The sequence below is a fragment of the Moschus berezovskii genome, chromosome 19, assembly GCF_049115385.1.
Source record: "Moschus berezovskii isolate FMDL1 chromosome 19, NW_MosBer_1.0, whole genome shotgun sequence".
NCBI lineage: Eukaryota > Metazoa > Chordata > Mammalia > Artiodactyla > Moschidae > Moschus > Moschus berezovskii.
In genome coordinates, this window is record NC_142478.1 from 71,484,378 (window position 1) to 71,510,959 (window position 26,582).

The window sequence follows — 26,582 nt, forward strand, 5'->3', positions numbered from 1 at the left end:
CTGAAGTACTAAAGATAGCCAACCAAATCAACACTGAGAGATACAGAGTTACGTGAAAATAGAGCAGTCCAGTATTGACTGTAAAATGCATGTTTAGATTTATCAGAGACGGAAGAAATTACAGCTATAAGAAAACAGGAGACACAACAGACAGAAAGGAAGTATTAATAGGTAGGTATGAAAAAAAAAGTGCAAATGCCAGAAATGAAAATTGAGAACGAAATTCAAATCTTGATGAATGAAGCCCCGTACTGGACAAACATACAGATAGGATTAGTGAATTGGAAAATACGCAGAATGCTGAAGAGGAGGAGTAAAAATGTTTCAATAGAGTAGCTGGGTCACATGTAGGGAAGACCTGAGCCTCCCACCAGATCCAGTAGGTGCTCTTGAGGAAGAGAGACAGGCCAGTAGCAGACAAGCGCTATTCAGAGATGAAGCCTGAGAATTTTCCAGAGGCAAAACAAGGTACAAGTTTTCAGAATGAAACACACCCAGTGCTTTGCTTTAACAAGGTGAATTAAAATAAACCCACAAGTCCACACCTGGACATGCTGCAGTACAATAGCCCAATGTAGACATAAAGCAAAAATCTCCCAAACTACCAAAAGAGAGAAGACTGTCAACCCATGAAGGAGCGGCAGTTTTGGTTTGTTTGATTGGCTTTTGTTTGAAAAACTACATTTTTATTTTACTTTATTTATTTATTTGGCTGCACAGTGTGGCATATGGGATCTTAGTTCCTCAAGCCAAGCAGGGATCACACTCACGTCCCCTGATTGGAAGCGTGGAATCTTAACCACTGGCCCTCCAGGGAAGTCCAGTCCCAGGAGTGGCAGTTTTAAGGCGGTGCTTTTTCTGCAGACATTCCACTCCATCTCAAGCCTTGATCCTAAGTGCTAAGGCAGAAGGTTACTGCTTAAGTCGTTAAGCAGCCACAGATTTTGTCTCATTGAGCAGTAAGGGGACCTGCGTCTGAGGTGCCACCCTCTTGTTGTTGCTGTTGTTCGGTAGCTCAGTCGTGTCCGACTCTTTGCAACCCCATGGACTGCAGCATGCCAGGCTTCCCTGTCCTTCGCCATCTCCCGGAGCTTCCTCAAACTCACGTCCATTGAGTCAGTGATGCCATCCAACCATCTCGTCCTCTGTCATCCCCTTCTCCTCCTGCCTTCAATCTTTCCCAGCATCAGGGTCTTTTCCAGTGACTCAGCTCCTCACATCAGGTGGCCAAAGTATTGGAGCTTCAGCATCAGTCCTTCCAATGAATATTCAGGACTGATTTCCTTTAGGATGGACTGGTTTGATCTCCTTGCAGTCCCAAGGACTCTCAAGCATCTTTTCCAACACCACAGTCCAAAAGCAATTCAGCGCTCAGCCTTCTTTATGGTCCAACTCGCACATCCATACATGACTACTGGAAAAAAAGCCATAACTTTGACTAGATGGACCTTTGTTGGCAAAGTAATTTCTCTGCTTTTTAATATGCTCTCTAGGTTTGTCATAGCTTTTCTTAGAAGGAGCAGCATCTTTTAATTTCATGGCTGCAGTCACCATCTTCTGGCCACCCCCTGCTACCCCCACATCCGAAGATGTACGAGCCGGGGTGTTTCTTGCCACATTTTATAGATGCAGAATCTCGAAGACCCAAGGGGCTGAATGACAATGACCTGTTCAAGGCCACAGCTGTAGGAGACAGAGTTGAGGCTGCTGCCCGGAGCCTGTGCTCTGTTCACCTCTCCTCAGGGTGGGAAATCAGATAAGCAGGCTTCCCGGGTGATCTGGAGTTGTTTGGTGCTAGAACCAAGCCAGGTTCTCTCAATGGGCTCTATCATGGTGGGTGGTCTTTCTCGCCTGGGCTGGGAGTGGTCCTCCAGCTTCTGGCTCTGGGTCAACTACATCCTGGGAAAGGTGATGGAAAGATGGGCTGGTTATCCTCCTATGCTGACACACAGACTGAAGTCCTGCTGCAGTCCTGCTTCTTTGGCCACCTCCCAATTTAAAAAATGACTTGTTATTTTATTAACATGTTTCTGAACCTAGTTGGTACACTTATGATTTGCTATTGTGTGTTACTTTTTTCTTCAGGTTAGAAAAATTGATATAGATTGGTAGTTTTCTTCATGCCAAGGTACTTTTTGGTACCCGTTGAGTTTCAGAGGTTTAATTTATTTTTACATTTCCCCCCATCATTTAGACAAGGACCTAGGAGCTTTGCATTGGTAGGAATTATGTTTTTGCCAGTCAGGACATTGGGAAAAGTATCTGAAAGCAGACAGGAGACATACTAGGAAGACTACTGATTTATGGAGTCAGTCGACTGTGCTTGAGATGGGGGTGCGGTGGGTAGATTTCTTATGTAACAAAGTCATCCGGTTTATGCTTTTTTTTTTTTCAATTGGCATATGATTGTTGGTTTCTGCTGTACAGTGAAGTGAGTCAGCTATATATGTATACATATATCCCCTCCCTCTCAGAGCTCCCTCCAACCCCACCCACTTATGATTTCTCAAAAAATAAAGGGATTGAGATGTAAAACAGTATATCAGATAATGTGGCCACCATCATGAATTTGGCATTTTTATTTCCATGGCTGCTTCTGTCTTAAATGGGTCTGGTGGATGATTATGGCTGCTTGCACATTCCTAGATTTGGAACTTTGGTTTGTGGAGGCAGAGGGCCATGAAGCCTTCTTCACTGGGGAACCGATCTGTTTCTCCTCTGCTGCCCCTCAGAGTGGATGATGCCTCACTTTTGGAGTCCCTTGTCCCCCACATCCCTGTCAACCCTTCTCCTTTCTCTCACCGTTGGTTTAAACTCAAGGTCAACCAAATAACTAAGACGGTATCAGGATAGGAACCATTCTTAGCACTTGGGTTGGAGAAAACATGTTCATTTTCTTTTCAGCACCAAGAAGGTGCTATGAATGGGGTCGTATTTTATGTCTACTGTGGCAGGGTAGTAAAGGCTGCTGCTGCTGCTGCTAAGTCATTTCAGTCGTGTCCGACTCTGTGTGACCCCATAGACGGAAGCCCACCAGGCTCCCCTGTCCCTGGGATTCTCCAGGCAAGAACACTGGAGTGGGTTGCCATTTCCTTCTCCAATGTGTGAAAGTGAAAAGTAAAAGTGAAGTCGCTCAGTCGTGTCCGACCCTTAGCCACCCCATGGACTGCAGCCTACCAGGCTCCTCCATCCGTGGGATTTTCTAGGCAAGAGTACTGGAGTGGCTTGCCATTGCCTTCTCCAGTAGTAAAGGCTGCTGCTGCTGCTGCTGCTAAGTCACTTCAGTCGTGTCCAACTCTGTGTGACCCCATAGACGGAAGCCCACCAGGCTCCCCCGTCCCTGGGACTCTCCAGGCAAGAACACTGGAGTGGGTTGCCATTTCCTTCTCCAGTGTGTGAAAGTGGAAAGTGAAAAGTGAAAGTGAAGTTGCTCAGTCGTGTCCGACCCTTAGCGACCCCACAGACTGCAGCCTACCAGGCTCCTCCATCCATGGGATTTTCTAGGCAATAGTACTGGAGTGGCTTGCCATTGCCTTCTCCGGTAGTAAAGGCTACCTGGGTTTAAATCTCAGCCATACCACTGACTTGGATGTAACCTTGAACGAATCACTGAACCCCTCTGACTCGATTTCCTTATCTAAAAAACGGGAATACTAAGAATACCTAACTCAAGGTTGTTAGGATCAAGTGAATTATCACCTGTAAAACTGGAAAACTGGTGCCCAGAGCACAGCAAGCCCACGAGAAGTGCTGGCAGCTATTACAATCCACCACTCTTCTCTGATCTTTACAACAAACTTATAATGTTAGTTCACCCAACTGAATAAAGACCCTTGAAGACAGAGGCCCACGTATAGACTCTTATATCAATTTTACACACACACAATGTGGCCTTGCCTTCACTTTGAAATACTGGTCTCCTGGGTTGGTAGCCTTGAAATTAAACCCTGCAAAAACTGGTCCATGAGTCTGATACCCAGGAACAGAGTCCTTGAAGACTCCAGGAGCTTGTCCCCATGCCCTTCCCCAGCCTGGCGGTCACTCCCCTCAGGTCCTAAATGTTGAGGGGTAAGGGTGGTAACATGAAGCAAAGGGTCTCAAAACCCCCCAATCCAGGGGACCTTTAATTATTTGTTTTTTTTATTTTTGGTTTCTTTACTGTGCGCGGGCTTCCTCTAGTTGCAGCGAGCGGGGGCCACTCTTTGTCACGATGCACGGGCTTCTCATTGAGGTGGCTTCTCTCATTGCCGAGCACAGGCTCGAGGTACACTGCTCCGTAGTTGTAGCCCACGGGCTTAGCTGCTCCACTGGCACATGGACTCTTCCCAGACCAGGGATCGAACCTGTGTCTCCTGCATTGGCAGGTGAATTCTTTACCACTGAGCCACCAGGGAGATCCTAGAGGGCCTTTTAAACCATCCGTCTCTGGCATCAAATGCTGGGTGCCCTGCTAAAGGTTAAAGGTGCCCTGTTGTTGAGGAGCAGGGTTTAGGGAGTGGCGTTAACCAGGCTGGCCAGGCAGTGCAGACCCAGCCTGGGCTGTGACCTCTGTGGTGCACTCTTAGAGCGAGAACTTTAATAGCAGATATAATAAAGCTTAGGTGTCATAGTGAGGTGAGGAAAGGGCAGAAGGCTGTCCCAGCTTGTGCTAATAATGCCTGAGACCTGGTGGTGTCTGCAGGGGGCCTGGAGCAGAGCTCAGGCATCATCTCGTTAATCCTCCCCAAACCCCCATGGGGTGAGCAGGGAGGCGGCAGGCATTCCCCTCTCTCTCAGGATCCAAGCGAACGGAGCCCTCATGCCACTCGTCCAAGGTTGTCCCGGGTGGGAAGGCGCAGAGTATAATTTATTGCTTTTATTGTTGTGGTCTCCTCTCCTCCCTATCCCCCTGCCCCTGCTATTAGCAGACTAACACAGGACAGTTTTAATCAGGCGGTTTTCATCCAGTGTCCCTTTCTGAAGGCTCCAGTCTGGAAACTCAGCAGCGCAATTCCAGAGAGGCGGGACGGGATGGGTGAACCCAGGGCCTGTGGGTGGAGCTAGTGAGTCCTTGAGGGCCCCGAGGCACCCTTCCCCTCCCTGCAGGCTCTTGCCCCCCACCCCCGTTCCTGATCCATCACTGGGGTCCCGCTTTCCTGTGACAGGTCTCTCGCTTGGGTCCATGGTCTCGGGCGTGGCGAACGGGGTGGTTGCACCTCCGCCCCACTCTGCTCTCACCCACCCTCTTGTCCCTCTTCCTCAAGACCCCACCCTCTTAGACCCTGTGCCTTGATACATACCCCTCACCCCCAGCCCCGGGATCCTAATTTACCGAGTATGTTGGCTCCTGCTGTCTTGCAGGCCCTGTCCCTACTTTACGCCCGAGGAAGTGGACCTCCAGGACTGCATTCTCTTCAGCACGCCATACCATTGCTCTTATTTAGAGTTCTGCCCTAATTTTTTTTTCTCCTTTAACTTTCCTTTTATGTGCATAGCTCTTTCATAACAGCTTTGTCGAGATATAATTTACACCCCATACAGTTCACTGTATAAAGTATAGGGTTCAGTGGTTTTTAGTATATTCGCAGAGCTGTAGAATGTCAGTTCAGTTCAGTTCAGTTCAGTCGCTCAGTCGTGTCCGACTCTCCGCGACCCCATGAATCACAGCACGCCAGGCCTCCCTGTCCATCACCAACTCCCGGAGTTCACTCAAACTCATGTCCACAGAATCGGTGATGCCATCCAGCCATCTCATTCTCCGTCGTCCCCTTCTCCTCCCGCCCCCAACCTTTCCCAGCATCAGAGTCCCCACAATCCATATTAGAACATTCAAATCATATCAAAAAAGAAGCCTTGTCCCTTTTCGGTCCTACTTCCCCAGCCTCTCATTCCTCAACCCTCCAGCCTTACGCAACCATGACTCTATATTCTGCATTTATAGATTTCCCTGTGCCGGACTTTCATCTGAGTAGAGCGATGTAATCTGTGGACTTTGTGACTGGTTTCTTTGACTCAGCTGAATATCTTCAAGGCTCACCTGTGTTGCAGTGTGTATCAGTACTCCGTTCCTCTGCATAGCCAGATGGTATGCCCTTGTATGAGTTTGCCATGTTTTGTTTACCCATTCACCTATTGATGGACATTTGGGTTGTTTCCATCTTTTTGGTGGAATAACGAATAGTGTTACCATACACTTCCAGGTGCTAGTGTTTGTGTGGATATATGTTTTCATCTCTGCTGGTTATATAGCTAGGAGTGGAATTGCCAGGTCAGATGGTAACTCTGTTTGCAAGATTATTGTACTGTCTTCACAGTTCCCAAAGCAGTGAATAGAGGTTCTAATTTTTCCACCTGGTAGACAACACTTGTTATTTTCTTTCTGATTACAGCCATCTTAGAGGGTATGGGGGCTTCCCTAGTGGCTCAGACTGTAAAGAATCCACCTGCAATGCGGGAGACCTGGGTTTGAACACTGAATTGGGAAGATCTCCTGGAGAAGGGAACGGCTACCCACTCCAGTATTCTTGCCTGGAGAATCCGCATGGACAGAGGAGCCTGGTGGGCTACAGTCCATGGGGTGGCAAACAGTCAGACAAGACCGAGTGACTAAGCACAGTGGAGTGCCAAGGGTATGAAGTGGTGGCTCATTGTGGTTTTGATTTGCATTTCCTTGATGGCTAATGACGTAGAGCAACTTTTCATGTGCTTATTTGCATTTGCTTTTTTTTTTTGAGAAATATCTATTTGGATCCCTTGCCCATGTTTTAGTTAGATAATTTGTCCTTTCGTTGCTGAGTTGTGAGGACGTTTCCGCATTTTAGTCCATTATCAGATGCATAGTTTGTGTGTGTTTTCCTCCATCTTGCGGGCTGTCTCTGCACGTTCTTGAGGGTGTCCTTTCCATTTGTCACTAGTTCAGTTGATCTGTTTTTTCTCTGGTTGCGTGTGCTTCTGGTGTCAGGTGTGTTGTCCCACTGGCCACCTGCCGGGACACGGGCCCTCTCCAGGTCTAACCCCAGGAATAGATGCACGTAGTCGGGATCAGCACTGCCCTCAGACGGGAAGCGAGCCCTGAGGAGGCATGGCTCTTCCCAGGTGGCCAGAAGTTAAGCGGCAGTGCCGGGAGCCACCCTGGCCAGCGGCTCATAGCCACATCCAGCACGTCAGGACAGCACCATGGGGTCAGCGGAAAGGACAGGCTCTGCCTGCAGGCTGGACACCCGCGTGCCCGCTCCCAACACAGTGCGGAGTCCCTCCGCATCCACAAGGGTCACTTGGCAACTGTTGGCTCATTCCTGCCATTTTACTTTCTGTGTTTTACTAATTAAGGAGACGTTCTGAATGAAAATGAATTAGAAGCCTGATTGGGAGGTAATGTAATGAATCTACCTCCCCAAGGCCTGACTTCCTTTGCATTCGGAAAATGCCTCAGAGTTACAGCAAGGCTGCATTCTCTCCCTAACTCCTCAAATCTCAAGAGTTGTCTTTATTTTATAAGGAACCCCTGACTTGCCCTTCATTGTCATATTTGGGGTGAAGAAGTATATTTTCTGGGGCTTTCTAGGTGGCAATAGTGGTAAAGAACCTGCCTGCCAATGCAGGAGACATAAGAGATGGGGCTCTGATCCCTCAGTCGAGAAGTTCCGCTGGAGGAGGGCAGAGCAACCCACTGCAGTATTCTTGCCTGGAGAATCCCATGGGCAGAGGAGCCTGGCAAGCTACAGTCCACAGGGTCGCAAAGAGTCAGACACAACTAAGCAACTTAGCATGCACACCGTGTATTTTCTAGGTGAAAGAATTTTTAGCTTTATTTTTGTTTCAGGTGTTTTTGTCCATCTGTCTTGTGTGTTTCAGAGGAAGGAAGATAACTCGCCCTGTTAGTAGGTGAAGTGTTTCTGTGATCAGGTGGCGTCTTGAGCAAGTTGGGCGCGTCAGAATGACGGGAGCTGAGCTGCTGTCATCTTTGGTTAGGATCGTGTTCATGGTTGATTCCTCGCTGTTTGCTACTGTATAATAATTTCCTCCTGTGTTTTCTTTGCTGAGCCCTTGCACGCAGCCTGTGCTGTTTGACCAGCACTTGCTCCCAGTGCCAAGCTGCATGTGGGGTCTTAGCTCCTGGACCAGGGATCAAACCCACACCCCCTGCATTGGAAAGCGAAGTCTTAACCATTGGACCACCAGGGAAGTCCCAACAATAGGTCTTTGATTACCTTCTGTTGTGCAGTGTCCAGCACCGGGTCAGCGCTCAGCAAACGTTGGTTTGGATGAATACTAAAATAAAATCCACGAAAGGGAAGTCTCCAGATACCCTTACACTCTAAACCCATCAGCTTTTAAAATTCTTTGTCTCCTTGCGTCCTTTGCCCCTGTGCAGATGGTAGTTTTGAATAGGTGCTGCCTTATGAATACACTTTTCTCACGACTTCATACATGGTACTTTTTATACCCTGTTATCTTCATCATTATCTTCTTAGGGTTGTACAATATCCCATAAATTAGGCATGTTGTTTTGTTTGATTATATACTCTTGGGGAAATCTTTTTTCTTTCTACGTTTTCATAGTTTGGAGGGGGACTGCTTGAAGATTTTATAATGTAAAGTTGTTACTGTTCAGTCACGAAGTCATGTCTGACCTTTTGCGACCCCATAAACTACAGCACACCAGGCTTCCTTGTCCTTCACTATCTCCTAGAGTTTGCTCAAATCATGTCCTTTGAGTCAGTGATGCCATCCAACCAGCTCATCCTCTGCTGCCCTCTTCTCCTCTTGCCCTCAATCTTTCCCAGCATCATGGTCTTTTCCAGTGAGTTGCCTCTTTGCATCAGGTAACCAAATTATTAGAGCTTCAGCTTCAGCATCCCTCCTTCTAATGAATATTCAGGGTTTATTTCCTTTAGGATTGTGTTTCTTCTTTTATTTATTTAGTTTGTTTTTGACTTATTTGTTTTAGATTAATTCCTCAGTATCTTCTCTGAAAATGGAATTATGGGGGAAAGGAAGTCATAAGATCTCGGGTTTGTTGCATGTTGCTAGACAGATTCCACCCAAGTCCACATATACCCAGCAGCACTCCCCTGTGGTTAGCATTGGTTTACGTTGGTGATTTTACTGTGCATTAATCCACAGTAAGGCTGATGGTCTTTCAGTTTTCTTACTATAACCTATTGATGTCTATCCTATAACCATCATTTCATTCCTTTCTGCTACTGATAACATGGAGACGTTTTAAGAATATCTTGTTCCTTCTGCCTCCTTTTGTTGTTCTTGAGCTTCCCTAAAGGGCTTCCCTTAACTCAAGTTGCCTCCTCGATTCTCAGAATAGCTTACGGACAGCCAAACTGAGCTTTTCTATGCATTGCTATACACCTGTTCCAACAGAATTGATCGAGTGAGTCCTTTCTCCATTCTTATGTTGCCCTGGTTTACGTCATATTAAGATCTTATAACAACTTAAATGTGTTTTTGGAATTCCTTTTCTACTTGTTCCATTTTTCTAGTTTTATTGATTTTGTGGTTTTATAGTATTGTTTGTAAAACTGGAAGAATGAGATGCCCACTTTACGCTTTGCCCTCCAACATATTTCTTCTCGATTTAGTAACTCTTTGGTGTGTACAGGCACCAAACCCTTACCTTTTTTATTGTAGGAACAATCAAGTGTCCTTTATTACGTCGCCTTGCAGTTTAAAATAAAACTGTGTCCGTGAATTTCTGTGTGGAGCTCAGTTCTTGTCATCAGGTAGTGGTATGAGTCACTTTGAGTCATTTTTAGAACAGAACATTTTCAGACGGTTTTCTATAGGCTATTGGATACTTTTTTCTTTTTTAAAAAATAAAATTTAACTTGTGAAACATATGCTCACCTACTTGGAGTCAGAATTGGAAGTTCTAAGTGAAGGTCTATAAAGTCAGACCTGGGATGTACACAGGGCTATATCTAAGTTCCAACATAATTGTCTGACCAAATTCAGTGCCTGGGGATGTTCAGGAGAAAGGGTGGATTTGAAATACTTGCTGCTTTGCACAACTTCCAACAGGCAGCTTCTCAGTGGTTCTTTTGGTGCCAAGAGGAACCAAACAGGGTAGATGCGGTTCTTGGTTTTTCTCTAAAAAGTGATGCCTATGGCCGAAGACCACGTTCAGAAAACCAGAGTCCTCAGCAAAAGAAACACTGGTTTTAATCCTCAAACAATTCCCATTTCGAAGTTTCCACCAAACAGCAACAACAGCCAGCTCCTTTTCTGTGTTTGTCTGTGGTACTTTCTGTTCCCATTGCTATGACAACTGGGGGAGAAAAACTGTGTTCAGGGACCTCTGGATTCTAGCTCCAGAAGGAGGTTCAGGATGTTTGTTCAAAGAGCAAAAGAGAGCTGTTTCTTTGTACATAGAAGAGAAAAAAAATAATCCTGTGATTCAAGAGAGAAGCGGGTGGAGCTGTCCTTTTCCACTCTTTCACATAAATTATAAGTCTTGACTGCAGCCACCACACCTTTTAAGAAAAGGTCCAGGGCTGTGAAACCCTGTACCACAATGACACCCTACCCTAGTTGACGGGCGGCAAAAGGACAAAAGGAAGGAAGTTTCCCTTTTAAATCCCCAGGAATTTTTTGATGAGATAATATTACAGACCGAAATGTCTCTCCTCCTATTCGTTCCGTGTTTGGCTCCAGTGTAACAGTAACCCACTTAGGAGCAGGCGGCCCTTTTGAAGTTATTTTAAACTTGCAGCAGAGTGTGGAGATACTGTAACCTTGGATAAGAGCTCTACCAGCCCCGGTTTCAGTTTTGCCCTTTCAGACTTGTGGAAAGCGCCCCGGTATATCTCAAGGATTTTGTACTGAGAGCTTCTTAAAGAGCGGGTCTTGGTTTCAAAGCCTGGCTTGATGTCCCGTCCCCAAGGGAGCGAGGTTCTGTTTTCTCCAGTTATTTAACCTTGTCTGACATAGCCTTTCAGCTTTGAAGTTCCCTCTAGTCTTCGTCCATTAAGAAAATAGTGAAACCCTGATAGTCAACCCTATCAGACTCTGAGAAATCTGAAGAAGGTCCATCTTCATATTTCAGCATGAAGCCGGATGCTCGATTCCTGGCACCGCAGGTGGCCGGGACTCTGCTCTGCTCATTATTAGCCATTTGCCCCCCGAGCAGCTCCTTGTGGGGAAGTGCAGGTCAGTCGTTCGGCACCCCTCCTGGAGGTTATGGGATCTATCTGTGTCTGGGAGAAAACCAGGGCCCCTTAGAACAACCGGCTTGTTGTGTCTGCCATCTCTGCAACCCCCAAGTCCCCGTAACACCCTGGTGCCACCCGGAAGTTATTTTGGGCTGTGGGGGTGGCGTGGGCTGCAGGGGTGGCGTGGGCTGCAGGTCCTCTCTGCACCATTCTCCCTGAGTCCTCCCCATGCCGCGTTCCCACTATCGCCAACCCTGGGCCTGGGGGCTCCCGACGGCCCTCCTCCAAGGCCACGGTCCTGTGCAGGTTGCCTGCGGGGTCTCTCTGGCCCGATGGAACACTTCCCTGCAGGACCCAGAGAATCGGCTGGAACACCTGAAGGAAGGTGTTCTGTCCAGCAGTTCCCTCAAAAATCTTAACCAAACTCAAGCGCATATACGTTTATAACAAGCAAAGGGTACTTCATGGCTTTTAATAAAAAGAGGCTTCCTCCGGGGCACGCATTGCCATTCCCGATTGCTCTTCTCAGAGGGAACTATTTTCAGTTATTTAGTAGTTTCTTCTACTGTTCACCTCCAGGAATATTTCTAAGTTTCTGTCAATAATTTCTAAATAGCGAGCTTATGCTGCCTCATATTTTAGCCCATTTATATGTTTTTTGACTTCCTCCTATGGAAGATGGAGATTTTGTTCTCTTACCCGCCTCATCCCTTCCCTGGTCCCAATCTTTCTGCCTGCCCCTGACCGCCGCCCCAACACACACACATTTCCCATCTCTGCATTTTCCCAGTGTAGTCACATAATAATTAATGCCTAGATCGGGATTTACATTTTATGGCCATCACTATTCCCAAGCAGGTCCTGTGTGCCATGCCCTGCTGTAGCTTACAATTCTGGCCTTAACTTTCCCAGAGTTAATAATTGTCCCCTCTGCCTCCACTGCTTTAGTTTGCTATATAATTATCGCATTTCGTTCTCCTGTTCAGAACTCTAACACTGCCCAGTGCTGCCGGACCCCTGGGTGCTGGCCCAGGCTGCTGCTGCTTGCTTGTTATCTGGTGCTCTCTGCAGTGCTCGTCCTTCTGGCCCCATCTGGGCTGCTCGCCCAGCCGGCCGGTGGCAGAGCTGTCATCCTGGGATTTCCCTCTATTTTTCTTCTCTGTTGGGTTCCCTGTGCCCTCGATCCAAGGCCTACCTCATCCTCGCTTTACTCCTTCGTCTTATCGGAGGTGACAGCAACTTCTGAGGTCAGACCGGGGTGGGAGAATTTGAAATTTATCCTCTATTCCTCATCCCCCTCCACCACCCTGATAAAGCCCTGTCATGGGCCTGCCCCAGGGAAGGGAGGCAGCATTGTGTTCCCCGCACTTCGAGAGCGCTGTCCGCCCCTGCCAGCCCAGCTGCGGTGACCAAGAAGGAGCAGCCTTTGCTCCTGTGCTGTTGCCAGGAAATCCTGAGGGCGCCAGTAAAGTCCTAGGAGTGTGTTGGTGCTTGGGGATCAATGGCTGTAAGAGCCGCTTCTACTAAAATTCATGTAGTCGCTTGCTGAAATTCTGTTTTGTCCCGGTCCCTCACCCAGGCAAACAGAGGCCCAAATGACTTCCAAGCAGAGCTGAGGCGTGGTAGCAGTGGTCATTTATTGAGCACCTTTTGGGTGCAAGGCTGTGGGTGGGGTGAAAGGGGACCTCTGAGAAGACTTCTAGAAGCAGCTGCCCATCCCTGAGGAGAGAGTGAAGGAACTGTGGCAAGCACCATGTAAAGCGTTTGGGAACACAGGGGTATAAGTCGCTAGCTGTACTGGTGCATTTAAGAAAGCTCCATGGAAGGGCTGACCTTGAAACTGGTCTTGAAGGACAGATGATTCTAGGCAGAAGTGTGACTTGCAAGCAAGCGTGACATGTCTAGAGAAAGTGAAGAAGGAGAGGACTTTCCCACTGATGGAGCGTCTGCTGTGCAACTGTGATGATGTGTTCTATCTCATTGAATCCTCACAGCACCCTGTTGAGGCAGATGCTGCTGTTCCCATTTTACAGATGAGAAAGTAGAGGTTTACAGAAATTGAGTCCTCTGCCTAAGGAGATGTGCCTCATAAGAGGCAGGTTTCAAAACATGGTTATATAATTCCAAAGCTTGCATCCTCTCCACCCCCCAAACACTCCTCGCAACAAAATCAGGAGGAAAACAGCAAGAGGCACAACTTCTTTTTTAAAAAAACTTCTATTATTTATCTGCACCGGGTCTTAGTTGTGGAACTTAGGATCTTCAATCTTTGCTGGGGCCTGTGGGATCTAGTTCCCTGACCAGGGATTCAGCCTTGGCCCCCTCCGTTGTGAGTGCAGAGTCTTAGCCACTGGACCACCTGGAAAGTTTCTAGACACAGCTTCTTAATGTCAAGCCTCACTATAGAGGACCAGCTGGGAATTTGCCTTCAGTTAACTTAAGCAAGAATGTTGACATCACAAAGTTATTCTGAGAGCGCAAGACCAGAGTTACAACACAAGACAGATCTTCTGTTAAATCCTCACAGTTTAGGGTAGCTTGTGAATTACTGGCATTGTTCTTCTGTGGACCCGCTCAGGAGTTTTCCTGATCTTCTCATCATTTCAGGCTGTCGTTCCCCTCCTTCAGTATTCTGTCTCCAGTGAGTTTTTGTCAAGCTCTGTTCTAGGTTTCTGAGTCTGTTTGGCTTTTTCCTTTATGCTTTCATTAGCTTTGGGTTGGCCAGAAAGTTGGTTTGGGTTTTCCCATAAGATGTTACAGAGCCAATAGCGTGGAGCCCTTGGAAAAAGAGGACCCCAGGGTGTGAATGTTTGGAGACCTAGGGCAGCAGGCACTTCTGGAAGCTGATGTCGTTCGTCCTCAGGGCTGAGTTGAGAGAGACCCAACTGGACAGTATCTGGCAGGTGGATGGAAGACACCTGTTACACCTGAGACGTGGCTGAGATTGTGTTCTCAGGCTGGGTAGTTCAGGCCTCTGGAGATACAAACTAGAGTAAGGAACTCTAAGGAACTCGGCAGAGAAAGAACTCCGGAGAGGAGCTTGGAAGTCAGTGGAGACAGTGAGGTCGGTTTTGGATGCGCTGAGATGCGATCTTGGGGGCCCTTTTACCCTCCCCAGGGAAAACAAACCACCCACACCAACCCATGACACCCGCCGGCGCTTTACAGAAATTCCTTTTGGTTTTTAAGTCTTTGATCCATGTTCAGAAGTCAACACCCTTGACAGGGCTGACACTTTGAGCTGCTCACAGTCACCCCAGCGATGGTCTGAAAGAGAGTCTGGGGGTGGGGAGGGGAGTGGGAGGGCGTGGTCACCAAGAAGGGGAGGGCCTGTCGGGGGGCGCAGGCCAGGGCTCCAGGGGGACCTCGGTGTGTTGAGGTGTGTGCAGTGGGGATTTCTGAGAGTTCAGGGCACCCCCTTGCTGCCCCTCCCATGCCTGCATGTCCTACTCCATAGCTCGAGCCTCTGCCCAGTCTGCCAACGGGCCCCAGTTTTTTCTCCCGCTCCTGCTGCTCTGGTTTCCCGGTACCACCCTCCCAGGCCCCTTCTTTCTCTGTCTGTCCCTCCATCTCCTCCCCCTCAAAGCCCTTGCTGTTGGCATCAGGCGTGTCAGGGTCAGGCTTGAGTCACATCTACTTTAAGTTCGTTTCTTCTTCATGCGTGTACCTGTGCTGTCCCTGACCCAGCATCTCTCAGAATCTGCCCCATGAGAAAGTGTGAGCATCATAAGCACAGCATGGGCTGACCATCAAAGGAGAGGGAATGCTGGTTTCAGCAAAGGTTAAAAACCCTTTTTTTAAACCTCAGGCCCCTGCAGAGCTTTAATTTCCAGATGTAGATCCCAAATTCGCAAGCCCTGTTGCTCCGCCTTCCTGCTTGTGTGGAACTGTCGGTCACGGGGCGGGGCTAGGACTCTGAGGACAGGGCCTCCTGAAGGGACACAGGGCTGGCTTAGACTCTGGAGGAGTGGAAACCACTGTTGTCCAACACTGTGGATCCCCGTGTTGACTGCGGACAGTAGTTTCTGAGTAAACTCTTGGGACATTAAAAAGAAAAACAACCTTTTAGCGTTTATTTAATTATTGGGCTGCACCAAGTCTAAGTTGTGGCATGCAGGATCTAGTTCCCTGACCAGGGATTGAACCCTGGGCCCCTGCATCGGGAGCTCAGAGTCTTAGCCACCGGACCACCAGGGAAGCCCCCCAAAAGCTTTTTTATTTCAGTAAAATTGACATCAAATTTACCATTTAAGCCATTTTAACGTATACAATTCAAAGTCCCTTTGAATGTTCATAAATACCAAAATTCCTTCCCTGAGAAGAAAATTAGATAGGAATTTGGCAAGTATCCTTTCTAAATTTTTTTTGAGAATTTATATTCCTAAATATATCAGTAAAAAAGACATTTAAAATTTTGTGTGTGTCAAACTGTATATACTTTTCAATTTCATTTTGTATGTCACTGTGATTTGATGTGTCTGTACTAGTGTATAGATCAGCCTCATTTCTTTAAACTGCTATGTAAGATTCAAAATCTGAATAAAGCACAACTTACAAATCCTCTTTAAAAAAAAATAAAGTATACAGTTCAGAGGCATTTAGTCCATTCACAGTGTTCGCATGTCCATTACTATCAGCTGACGCCACAACATTTTCATCCATAAAGTGAGTGGGGGATTAGGAGAATGTTTTAGTTTCCTATTTGCTGCTCTAACAAGTTACATCAAACCGAATGGGTTGAAGCAACACAGACTTACTCTCGCATATTTCTGGGTGAGAAGTGAAAAAAAATGGGTTGGCAGGGCTACATTCGCTCTGGAGGCATGCGAGAGAATCCTTTTCCTTGTCTTTTCTAGCTTCTGGAAGCCAACCACCTGCTTTCCTTGGCTTCTGGCTCCCACCTCCATCTTCACAGCAAATCACTCCAGCCTCTGCTTCCCCACTCATGTCGCCCCTGTTTCCACGATTTCCCCTTTGCCTTGTCAGGACCCTTGTGGTTACACTGGGCTCACCCAGATAATCCAGGACATCAAAGTTCATCACATCTCTAAGTCTCTTGTGTCTTTTAAGATAACATATTCCCAGGCTCTGGAGATTAGGGCATTGATCTATTCTGGCTAACAGGGTGGGTTCTTCCGTCTCTTGCATCTGTACCACGCCAGGAACCTAAAGACAAAGTTCTTCCGGTTATTTAAAGAGCTTAGCACCGTGATACAGCCCTCGTGGTAGGTTAGGTTTATCCTTGAGCACATCCTCCTCTTGGATGATTATCGGGGATTCTTCCGTCTGATCCCGGACTCAACACTAAGAACTGTTGAGCGCAAACGGCAGCATCATTCTGTGTTCAGGCTTCCACCGACGTCACTTTTCCTGGTAAAAATTTGACCAGCTCTTCTACCTATCTCTGATTCTGTGCTTTGCCAAATTTTGAAAAAAACCTCAAAAGAGTGTCACCTGTCTCCCAGTGACCAGGAGTGGCCTTTAAACGGCCTGTTAATTTTACCGCCGATGCCGCCCGTGGCTAGTGGTCTCTCCATAAATTCCTCACTTTTCCAGTTCCTCTTGCATCAGCTGAAGTAGATGTGTTTTCAGGTCTGGGAGCCAAATAGTCTGGGATGCTGCCACTGAACGTCACGGTGTTTCACAGTGATTTAGACCTGCCGTTACGTGGGAGTTAAGCTGTTTCTCTTTTCCTGCTTCCCATCAGGTGGCATCCGCCTTGGGTGGCTGCTCCGTACAGAGCAGTGAGACAGCGTCCATCCAGTCTATTTGTAGTGATCCTACCGTGTCCTCCCCAGGGGTTCGGCTCATTGTGCTGAAATAGCATCCCCCGAGGGTTGAAAACCGCCCTCACCGCCGCCCCTGCCAGACGCTTTTCGGTCTCGAGGTTAACTGGCATCTGAGACGGGCCCCGCGGGAGCCCCGCAGCCTGCCCACTGACGCTTTCCCCCACTTGTTCCCCAGATGCACCCACTGGGCCTGTGCAACAATAATGACGAAGAGGACCTGTATGAATACGGCTGGGTCGGAGTGGTGAAACTGGAGCAGCCGGAGCTGGACCCCAAACCATGCCTCACTGTCCTCGGCAAGGTGAGCTAAGCCCCAGGCACTCCTCCCACCTGCCCTGCTTCTGACCGGTGTCGTCCACGCCCTCACATAGCCGGGTACAGAGAAGGGCCCCTGTTGGCACAGCGCTTCTTCCTGGCTGAAGTCGTGTGTTGGGGCAGCCCCCCCGCCAGGGAGGTCAGCGGCTTGGACACTGGTGGCAGCTGCAGCCTCAGAGTGGCCTCCACCCTTGTCTGCCATGTGGCCTCAGGCAGGTCTCTCGCCCTCAGGGATTCCAAGTTTCTTATCGGTGGGTTGATCATAGAGATTCACAGTCCTTATCTTACACCCCAGGGGCCAGATATTTCAGCATTCTGAGATTTGGGGGGGTTTAGAAAAGTGCTTAGGTGCACATATTTTGTATTAAGGAGACATGGGGTGCCCTCAGTAACCAAACACACGCAGAGCTGGGGAGCCACCTGCACAGATATTCACATCTAGTGGGACACCTGGAATCTAAATAGCCCGGTGTTAGTTCAGGGCCTTGGTGTTTTGCTGCCAGCTGAGTTATGGAAAAACCTGGGGGTTGTGGAGCTTTTTTGGTTTCAGAATGGCAGACAGCAATTATGGTCCTGTCTTAGAACTTACCTCACAGGTCGGCCAGGAGGTAAGATGAGAGGCAAACGTGTAGCAGAGAGTGCTCCAGAAATGTCTGCTGCCATTGCCTGTTTCGTTCTCCCACTTCGCAGTACTTTATAAAAACAAAAAACAGCTCTTTTAGGGTCAGCATCACCTCTGGTTGCAGTATGAGATGAAAGATAGAGGTCCATTTATTTTGGAAAACCGTCCGTCAGTGATGTGAAAATACAACATGACATCTTGTTTTAAACCGGCTTGTTTTGGTGAAAGAGAAAGGTTTGGAGAAAGCTACTAGGATTTTGGTTGGATAAGTGTTATCACTTGGATGTTTCTTTATCCTCTCAGAAGCAGCTGTTCTAGGTATCACGGGGAGAGAACTGGAGGGGGTGGGGGGAAAACAGTCCTGGTTCTGACCTCCTGAGGAGATTCAGGCCAGAGCAGAGTGGTTCTGATACAGGGCACTTGAGAGAGAGCCTTTTGCAACACTTGAAAATGTCCCAGGGACTTGTCTGGTGGTCCAGTGGCTAAGACTCCACACTCCCAATGCAGCAGGCCCGGGTTCAATCCCTGGTCAGGGAACTAGATCCCACATTGCCACGACTAAGAGTTTGCATGCTGCCGCTGAAGATCCCGCGTGCCGCACCAAAGACCCGGCACAGCCAAATAAATAGCTAAATACTAGAAAGAAAGAAAGAAAATGTCCCGGCCAGTGTCTCCTTGAAGACTTTTGGCCCAGGAGACCCTCATGGATCTGTGATGTTTGTGTCTCACCCGTCTTCTGGGTAGCTTCCAACTGCGTGTCGAGTTCCCCTGCCTTCTTCTTTCATTATTTGATTTTGGCTGTGCTGAGTCTTCACTGCCGTGAGGGCTCTTCTCCAGTTGCAGTGCACGGGCTTCTCAGTACGGTAGCTTCTCCTGTTTCGAAGCACAAGCCCTAGGGTGTGTAGGCTTAGTTGCTCTGAGACATGTGGGATCTTCCCAGGTCAGGGATCAAACCCGTGCCTCCTGCATTGGAAGGGGGATTGTTTACCACTGAGCCGCTAGGGAACCACCCCCCCCCCCCCCCCCCGCCACCTCCCCACCCCATCCCCCGCTCCAGCCATCCTTTTATAGAAGAAGGAAAAACAAAAAAACCCCTCAGGGACTATTGCCTGTTTGGTTTACAATTCACGAAGTAGATTCTATGTGTTTCTGGCAGCCCCATCCTTCATCGTTTAAATAGGTGGCCATGCTGCCTAATGACGCTCAGAGAGCTGCAACCCCCTCGAGAACACGTTAGTGTTTTCCCAGAAGGAGTGCCAGCCACATCCAAAGCTTGGTCACAGCGCTCTCCTTGTAGGTAATACTCCCCTAACAGAGTATTTTCCTTTGTACCGAAGCTGCTGCTCCGCAGGGCTCAGAGGCTCGGCCGAGTTTGCTCTGCCACAGTCCGGTGGGCCTCCACCCGCGCGTCTGTCACGTCTGTAAATGGGCTGGAGCAGGACCCCCTCGGGCCCCGCCCACCATGGTCTCCTGAAGTCACTCGAGAACCCAGCTGCTGCTCCTCTGCCTGGAACAGCCATGGAGTGGGTGTGACTTGAGTCGTGTATGGCTTGGCCTGCCGGCCCGTGAACCCAGAGAGAATAAAAACCCTTGACATACACTGCACCGTTAAGTATCTGTCATGTTTATTCCTTCACTAAGTATTTATTGAACGCAGGACCTCAGCACGAGATTCCCCCTGCTTGCAAGCAACAGGCCACCCCCGACCCCTTATCCCCACCTCCATGGTTCTGTTTGGAGAGGCTGTGTGGTGGCCAGGCAGTATTCACACGTGGTTAGTGACTGAAATTTGGCTTAACACCCACGTAAAATCATGAGCAAACCCGCCAGGGCCAGACACAGCAGGGCAGTTTCGCCTTTGAAAACCTGGGTTGACTGAGCAGGTACCGGAGGCGGCCTTTCTCCCTGTCTCCTTCCTCACCTCTCTCCCTCCCTCCCTCTCACCTTCTTCAGTGTCCTTTCTTGTTTCCGGCTTCCGTTTTACTTACTTTGCCTGCTGCCCTTTCTTTCTTCCCGAGCCCCCCAGCAAGCCCAGTGGCAAGAGGGTAACACGGGATGAGTGGGGCCGCCCGCCCCACCGCGGACGCTGGGCGTGGTTCTCTGTACTCAGGCGTGTTTCCCTCTGCCCTCAGCGGTGAGGGCAAGAAGGAGGTGGGCAGCGAGGACGATCACAAAAGGAAGAAGCCGCAGCCAAGTCCCCGTGGGGGTGCGGGTGGGCCCCTCCTCCTCTTGTGGATGTTGAGACTTGTTGCAAACCATAGAAGGGAGGGTCCGCCCCCATCTGGACGGGCCTGTACGGGGAGGGGGAGACACAGACCCCTCTCCCTCCCCGTCACCCACCCCCTTCACCTACCCGCCCACAGAGAATGCCATGGGGGAAACGCTGAAATACCGGAGGAATGTCCTAAATTAAAACAACGTTAAATGCCTCTCCAGGAGTTCAAATAAAGTTTCATTTTAAGAGTGAAAGACATAAACTCATCACCTGGGTTTATTACTGAGTGCTTTTGAACGCCTCAAAAAAAGGGAACACTGTAAACTCAAGAGAGAAAAGTGATTTACGATCCCCTCCTTATAATCTTTTTGATTCTGGAGGAGGCAAAGGCAGACAGTTGGATCAGCTCGGGGGGCTGGGCGGGGGTTCAAAGTTGGGATGGAGGTAAGCCGCCCTACCCCCCCCCCCCCGCCCCCCAGAATGCAGCAGGCCAGGGTTCCAGGCCAGACCCCGGTCAAGTCCCTTCCGCTTCCTGGGCCTCTCTCTTCCACATCATGTGACGAGGCTGTCCTGGGTTCCTTGCTCATCTGATATGTTGAACTTCTGTATCATATTAAAAAGCTTCCCTTGAGATTCTACCTTTCAGAGATTTCTGGTTGCAACACTAAAAGACTGGCTGTGTTACCCGCGACGATCTAAGTCTTCAGAAATTAAAACAGAATAAAGTAGACATTTCTGAGTAGCTTGCTTTTGAAAGTCAGGGTCTTCAACCATCTCCAAAGTTGTAAGAGTCTGTGTTTAGGCCCCAGGCATTTCAGCCCTTCAATTCAAACAGTATTTATTGTATAAAGCATCCTATGGGATAGGTAAGACATCGTCCGGCCACTGCATGTACAGCCTTGTGGCAGGGAACACACCAGACCTGCTCAGGTCCAACACAGCCTGCTTGGCCCAGAGTCACCAAACATGGAAGCAGGGCAGAGCTCCGTCCCCCACACCCCAGGCTGGAGGGGGCTCTTAGGGTTCTGAAGCACAGGATGGTCAACAGACTTGAACTTGGCTCTTGCCAGTCCTCAGGAGGACAGCAGGAAGTTAGCAGAAAGACAAGAAAAGCAGGCGGCTTAAATCAAAGAGAACCCAGCTTTGGCTGAGTGGCCTCGGAAAGGTCCCTTCAGTTCTTGGGGCCTGTTCTCACCAGGGCTCACACTACCCCTGTCATTGTGTTGGGAGTTCTATGGGGAGCCCCAAGCACAGCGCCCAGCCCTCGGTGGATGCCCCGCGAGGGTGTGACAGCAGCCCTCGTGTGCTGGGTACTCGCTGAGAACCGGAAGAGTCCCACGCAGTGTCTCCTCCCATCGGCAGGCTGACTCTGGGGCGGTGTCTAGATGCCCATGCTGTGCTGAGGACATCTCAACGCCTCCAGAGGTCAGACGGCTCCGAGGCCGAGCCCAAATCTGAGGTGAGGCCTGTCCCGCCGCCTCCCCAGCGTTGCTGTCTTCCCCCTGCCTCCTGTGGTCTTTGCCGGTTTCTCTGGACTTAAGAACGGGCGCGCTTCAGTGGTTACTGGCCACGTGAGGAGTGCTGGTTCTTTTGAGTAGAAACCCCACTTGAGCTGTGTTGAGCCCAAAGGGGGATCTCCTCCTGAGGTTCCAAGTGTCGTCGGGGAGCCCGAGATGGGGGTGCTGTGCTCCTCTGCAGCTGCTGACCACAGGGCTCAGTACCAGGGCCCCTCCCTGAGTCTTCTGGGCGTCTGCTTCATTTCACCCTGACTCGCTATCTCCTGGGGGGAATAGCGCCCGAATATCCCTTGATCCGATGCATCTTGGATCAGGTGCTCCCTTTAGTCTGTCAGCTGTGATCAGAGCTGGGAACATGCTGGAACTACCCAGCTGTGAGTGTGTGTGTTGCGGGGAGGGAGGGTGGAAGATGCACTTTCCAGAAGGAAGCTGGTGGGGGCCAGCACTGGGCTACTGTCCCTCAGCAGCCCCCTCTGGCACCAGGTCACGTGTGCGCTCACAAGCCACCGGGAGACAGCCTCAGCTTCTCCCCAGCTGGTCAGAGAGGTGCCAGTGGGAAGGGCCTGCTCTGGTTCCTGCGCCCAGGGAACCTGCTTCCTCTTGTTCTGAACCGAGGGCCTGTCCCCAGGACAGGCAGCTGTGGCTGGGAGCGAGTGGCTGGAGGGGCTGTGCGAGGGGGTGAGGCGGGAGCAGTTTCCTCGGCAGGTATTGAAAGCTGCTGGGGCAGGAGGAGGCTTTGAGATGAAAGGGTTTCATCTCCGTCTGCCAGGAAGCTGGGAGCCACTGAAGGTTTGCCGGGGAGTTCGCTTGGCAATGGTGTCTAGGTCTAGGGAGAGGGTCAGTCGGGTTACTGTGCTGGCGGGTGTTTCCGGAGCTGAACAGGCCCAGACACCGGGGCTTTGGGAGCTCTGATAAGGCTCTAGCCAATGATGTTGACCTCGTGTTCGCCCTCAGATCTCCCAGCTCTCCACCCAGCCTCTTCTGTTTCTACCTGCGGCAGCCGCCTGGCCGAGCACGGCAGGCAGACGCTGCTGGGAACCCCCATCCTGTGAGACTGAGCTGCGGGAAACCCAGGGGTGAGGGGTTGGTGGAGAACGGAGCCTCATGTCCAGCCCTCAGAGTGTTTCTTGGTAACTTCTTCTAGAGAACAAATCCCTTGGTGCCCAAAGCGACTGCAAGACAGAAAACAGAATCAAAGGAATTCACTGTTTTCAAGATGGTTGGGGGAACGGGAACATGTAATGGTTAAAATTTGGGTTTAGTCACCAGACTAACCTGAATTTAAAGCCCAGTTCCAGCCCCCAGATCCATGTGGCCTGGGACCGTCACCAAACCCTTCTGCCCGATTCCACCTTCCGGAGACAGGAGGGACCTCAGGAGGAGAGTGTATGTCGGGTTCACACACGGCCAGAGACACAAATCAACTAGCAGTTCTTGGTGCCCAAGCTCCCTTCCTTTCTCCCTCCCTGCTTCCCTTATTATCCTTCGGTTGCTTTCAGCACTCACAGTGCCGTTACTTAAGTAGTCAAATCCTTAGAGACAGAAGTAGAGCGGTGGTTGCCAGGGCTGCGGGGAGGAGAGGATGAGGAATTAGTGTTTAACGGGGCCAGGGTTTCAGAGAGGAGGTGGAAGAGTTCTGGAGATGAATGGTGGGTGGTGGTCAGGGGGTGGGGGGTCATCGTGCCCTCCTCATCCAGGGTTCGGTCACAGGTGGGTGTCCCCTGCAACCCTGGGGGCCCTGACCCCTAGGCCAAGCCCAGCCTAGCGCCCCTGGGAATGAGATCCCCAACTGCATCTGAAAAGCCAAAGGAAGGTACTGGCCGACTGGAGCAGGGTCTAGAGCAGCAGCCCCCATCACAGGCACTGCTGGGAACTGAGTGTGAAGTTTGCCACATATCTGAGCTCAGGGCACTGTGACTGAGCAATTTGCCACGGTATCCCCAGGAGCACCTGTGTTTGGGACACTTACCTGTGTCACATCTTCCCAGAGCACGTCACCTGGGGCCTCTTATTGCAGCGATTCTCACCTGGGGTGGGGGTGGGGGGTGCACACACCCCTCCCTAAGGTCATCTGGCAGTATCAGGAGTCATGTTTGGTTTTCAAACAGAAATATCCAGGAGAGGGTAAGGGGGTGGGGCTGCTGCTGGCATCAAGCAAGTGGAAGCCGGGGACGCTACTTTGCTGCTCAGCACCCCTCAATGCACAGGCCAGGCCCCCCTAACCACAAAGTGCACTCTGGCCCTAGACGCTAACTAGTGTCACTGTTGAGGAGTCCCATCTCTCTGGGACACGTGCTGTCTCCCTGAGCAGACCCTTAATTCCCACTTCTTCCTTTGCTTCTCTGCCCTCTGGCTTCTGGCATGAAGGCAGGTCCATGGTGTCTGCTGGCATGTTGGCTGAGGTGCGTGGTCCGTGTCAGGGTGCGTTTGTTTCCATGTGAGGAGTGCGGGGAGCAGGATTTGCATGGATGCGTCGTGCCGGTACCACCCGGGCCCCCTGCACTCCTCTGCGCGCCTCACCCTGGGCCGGTCCACCTCCCTCTGTCTTCATTTCTCCATGCCATCCTCCGTAAAGAGCGTTGTGATGATTTAAAAAAATGACGTCCGTCAGTCCTTAGAGGGTGTGACTACTCAGCAAATATCAGTTTCCTCCCCGCTCTAAACATACTCCTAAGATGAGGTGGGTTTCTGGCTGGAGAGGAAGTTTGGAAGGCTCCTCAGATTTATTTTAAGGAGCACTTGGGTACATACCTCCCATATTTGGTTAAAAAGGAAAGCAAGAAAGGAAACTTAGTAAAAGAAATCAGATCAGGAAGAAAAGATTGGCATGATATGAATGGAAAAAGGAAAATCTCAGGGAATACCACTTTGCTTCTCACGTCCTGTGTCTGATTTGAAAGTCACAAACTTTTAATGGGATGCTTTTCTTCTTCACCTAAATCTTCCAGGAACCTCTTGGTTAACAGGCTATATTAAGCACAAGACTTTTTTTTTTTTTTTAAGCTAAATCTGAGACATTTTCAGCTATAAAAGGCTAACCGAAACTTTTCTTTGAAATCCCCTGAAAGGCTTCAGGCAGTTTTGACGGTAGAGCAAGTGAATAAAACAAACTAATGTTTCTGGCGGTCTGAGGCTGCCGACCACCTCCCTGGACCAGGGGAAGCCTGGCTCACAGCACTCCTCTGGCCACTGTCCCCTCCAAGTGAACCAGGCTCTCAATAGAGCAGTGGCCACAAACAAGGCTGTCCCAGGAAACTGGGGCTGATGTGACAGGCCAGCAGAAAAGATCATCAGAACTAGCTAATGGGGCTTCCCCGGTGGTCCAGAGGTAAAGAATCCACCTGCCAATGCAAGGGACACTGGTTCGATGCCTGGTCCGGGAAGATCCCACCTGTCTTGGGGTGACCACTGAGTCCAAGCTCTAGAGCCCGTGTGCAGCAACGAAGACCCAGTGCAACCAAAAATGAACAAAAAAATAAATAAATTTTACAGTAGTGATGACTTTTTGAGGGGCCATTTTGAATTCACTTATGTGAAGTTAGAACCTAGCACAGTAAGTCATGGTACTGTGTATAGAAACAGTCCCAAGCCAGGTGGCCTGCATCTCTCATACCTGGAGATCAGCCCCAAGGCTCCATCTCCTTACTGTTTGTTCTCATCTCCTTTCTGCCCAGGCTGGGCAGAGAGTCCCACGGGGTGCAGCCACGGAGGAGCAGGGATGCTGGCCAGCTTTGTCTGCTAACTGTGGACAGAAGCCATTTCTCTGCCTCATTGTCTTCGAGTTCATTCCCCATACAGAAAGCACCGTATTTCATCTGATAAAAGGTAGCATTCTGCTTTGGTGAGCTTACTTTCCAAATCAGACTTCAGGCCCTGTAGTGTAATAAGTTTTGTGCTGTTTTAAGTTTGAGGCAGTCTTAACAATTGGGATACTGAAACCCTTTAAATCCTGCCTCATTTTTGCTAGTTATAAAAATACTTAAGAGTACCAACACATTCCAGTAGTTCTAAGCACTGCTGGATAAAATAAATTTCTAGTCTGCCTGAAGATCTTGGTCTATTTTTCCTCCTCTGCCCATGGAATTCTCCAGACAAGAATACTAGAGTGAGTAGCCACCCCTTTCTCCAGGGGCTCTTCCCGACCCAGGGATACGAACCTGGGTCTCCCGCATTGCAGGCAGGTTCTTTACTGTCCAGGCTACCAGGGAAGCTCATAAAGCACGCAGCTGTCCCTATTACACTTTACCCCATTGCTGATGGATTTTCACAAGCGTGTTGCGTGCTAAGTCACTCTTTAGTCATGTCCAACTCTGTGCAACCTTATGGACTGTAGCCCACCAGGCTCCTCTGTCCGAGGGATTCTCCAGGCAAGAATGCTGGAGTGGATTGCCATGCCCTTCTCCAGAGGATCTTCCCAACCCAGGGACCGAACCCGTGTCTCTTGCATCTCCTGCATCGGCAGCCAAGTTCTTTACCACTAGTGCCGCTTGGGAAGCCCATTTCACAAGTATCAACTTTTAAATGAATCTCAGAGAATATGGAATTTGCTAAGAACCTTTGTTATTTTGGCTCAATCTTTAGAAATCAAATTTTAAAGCGGTTAGCTTCAAGATCTTTTTTTTTTAAATCTGTTTGCAAACATAGTAAATTGTTCGTTTTCGGTTTGCTTTTGGTCATAAAGTTGGATTAAGGGGTTGGATAAAGGGGTCCCGTGTGCCCTGCCCTTCCAGTGGAAGCTCCGAGTCTTAACCACTGGACCGCCAAGGAAGTCCCTAGATTTTTTTTTTTCAGATGAGTTATTTTTGTAATGTTTTTCCTTTTTTTAGAGTTTCAATTAATAGAATCTTAACATTTTATAATCCCGTCGCGGAGAGTCCGACACGACTGAGCGACTGAACTGAACCCAAAATTTAAAGCGAAAGCGAAAGCGAAGTCACTCAGTCGTGTCTGACTCTTAGCGACCCCATGGACTGCAGCCTA

At 49.4% G+C, this 26,582-nt stretch overlaps 1 protein-coding gene across 5 annotated transcripts in view; it reads left to right on the forward strand.

Moving 5' to 3' along the window:
* ZNRF3 (zinc and ring finger 3) overlaps positions 1-26,582 on the forward strand; it is a 160,819-nt gene that overhangs the window by 69,791 nt on the left and 64,446 nt on the right. For all 5 annotated transcript variants that reach the window (XM_055405043.2, XM_055405045.2, XM_088828303.1 and 2 more), the window contains exon 2: positions 17,109-17,234. In XM_055405043.2, the coding sequence (XP_055261018.2) occupies positions 17,109-17,234 (126 nt within the window). The remainder of the gene's footprint in view (positions 1-17,108; positions 17,235-26,582) is intronic.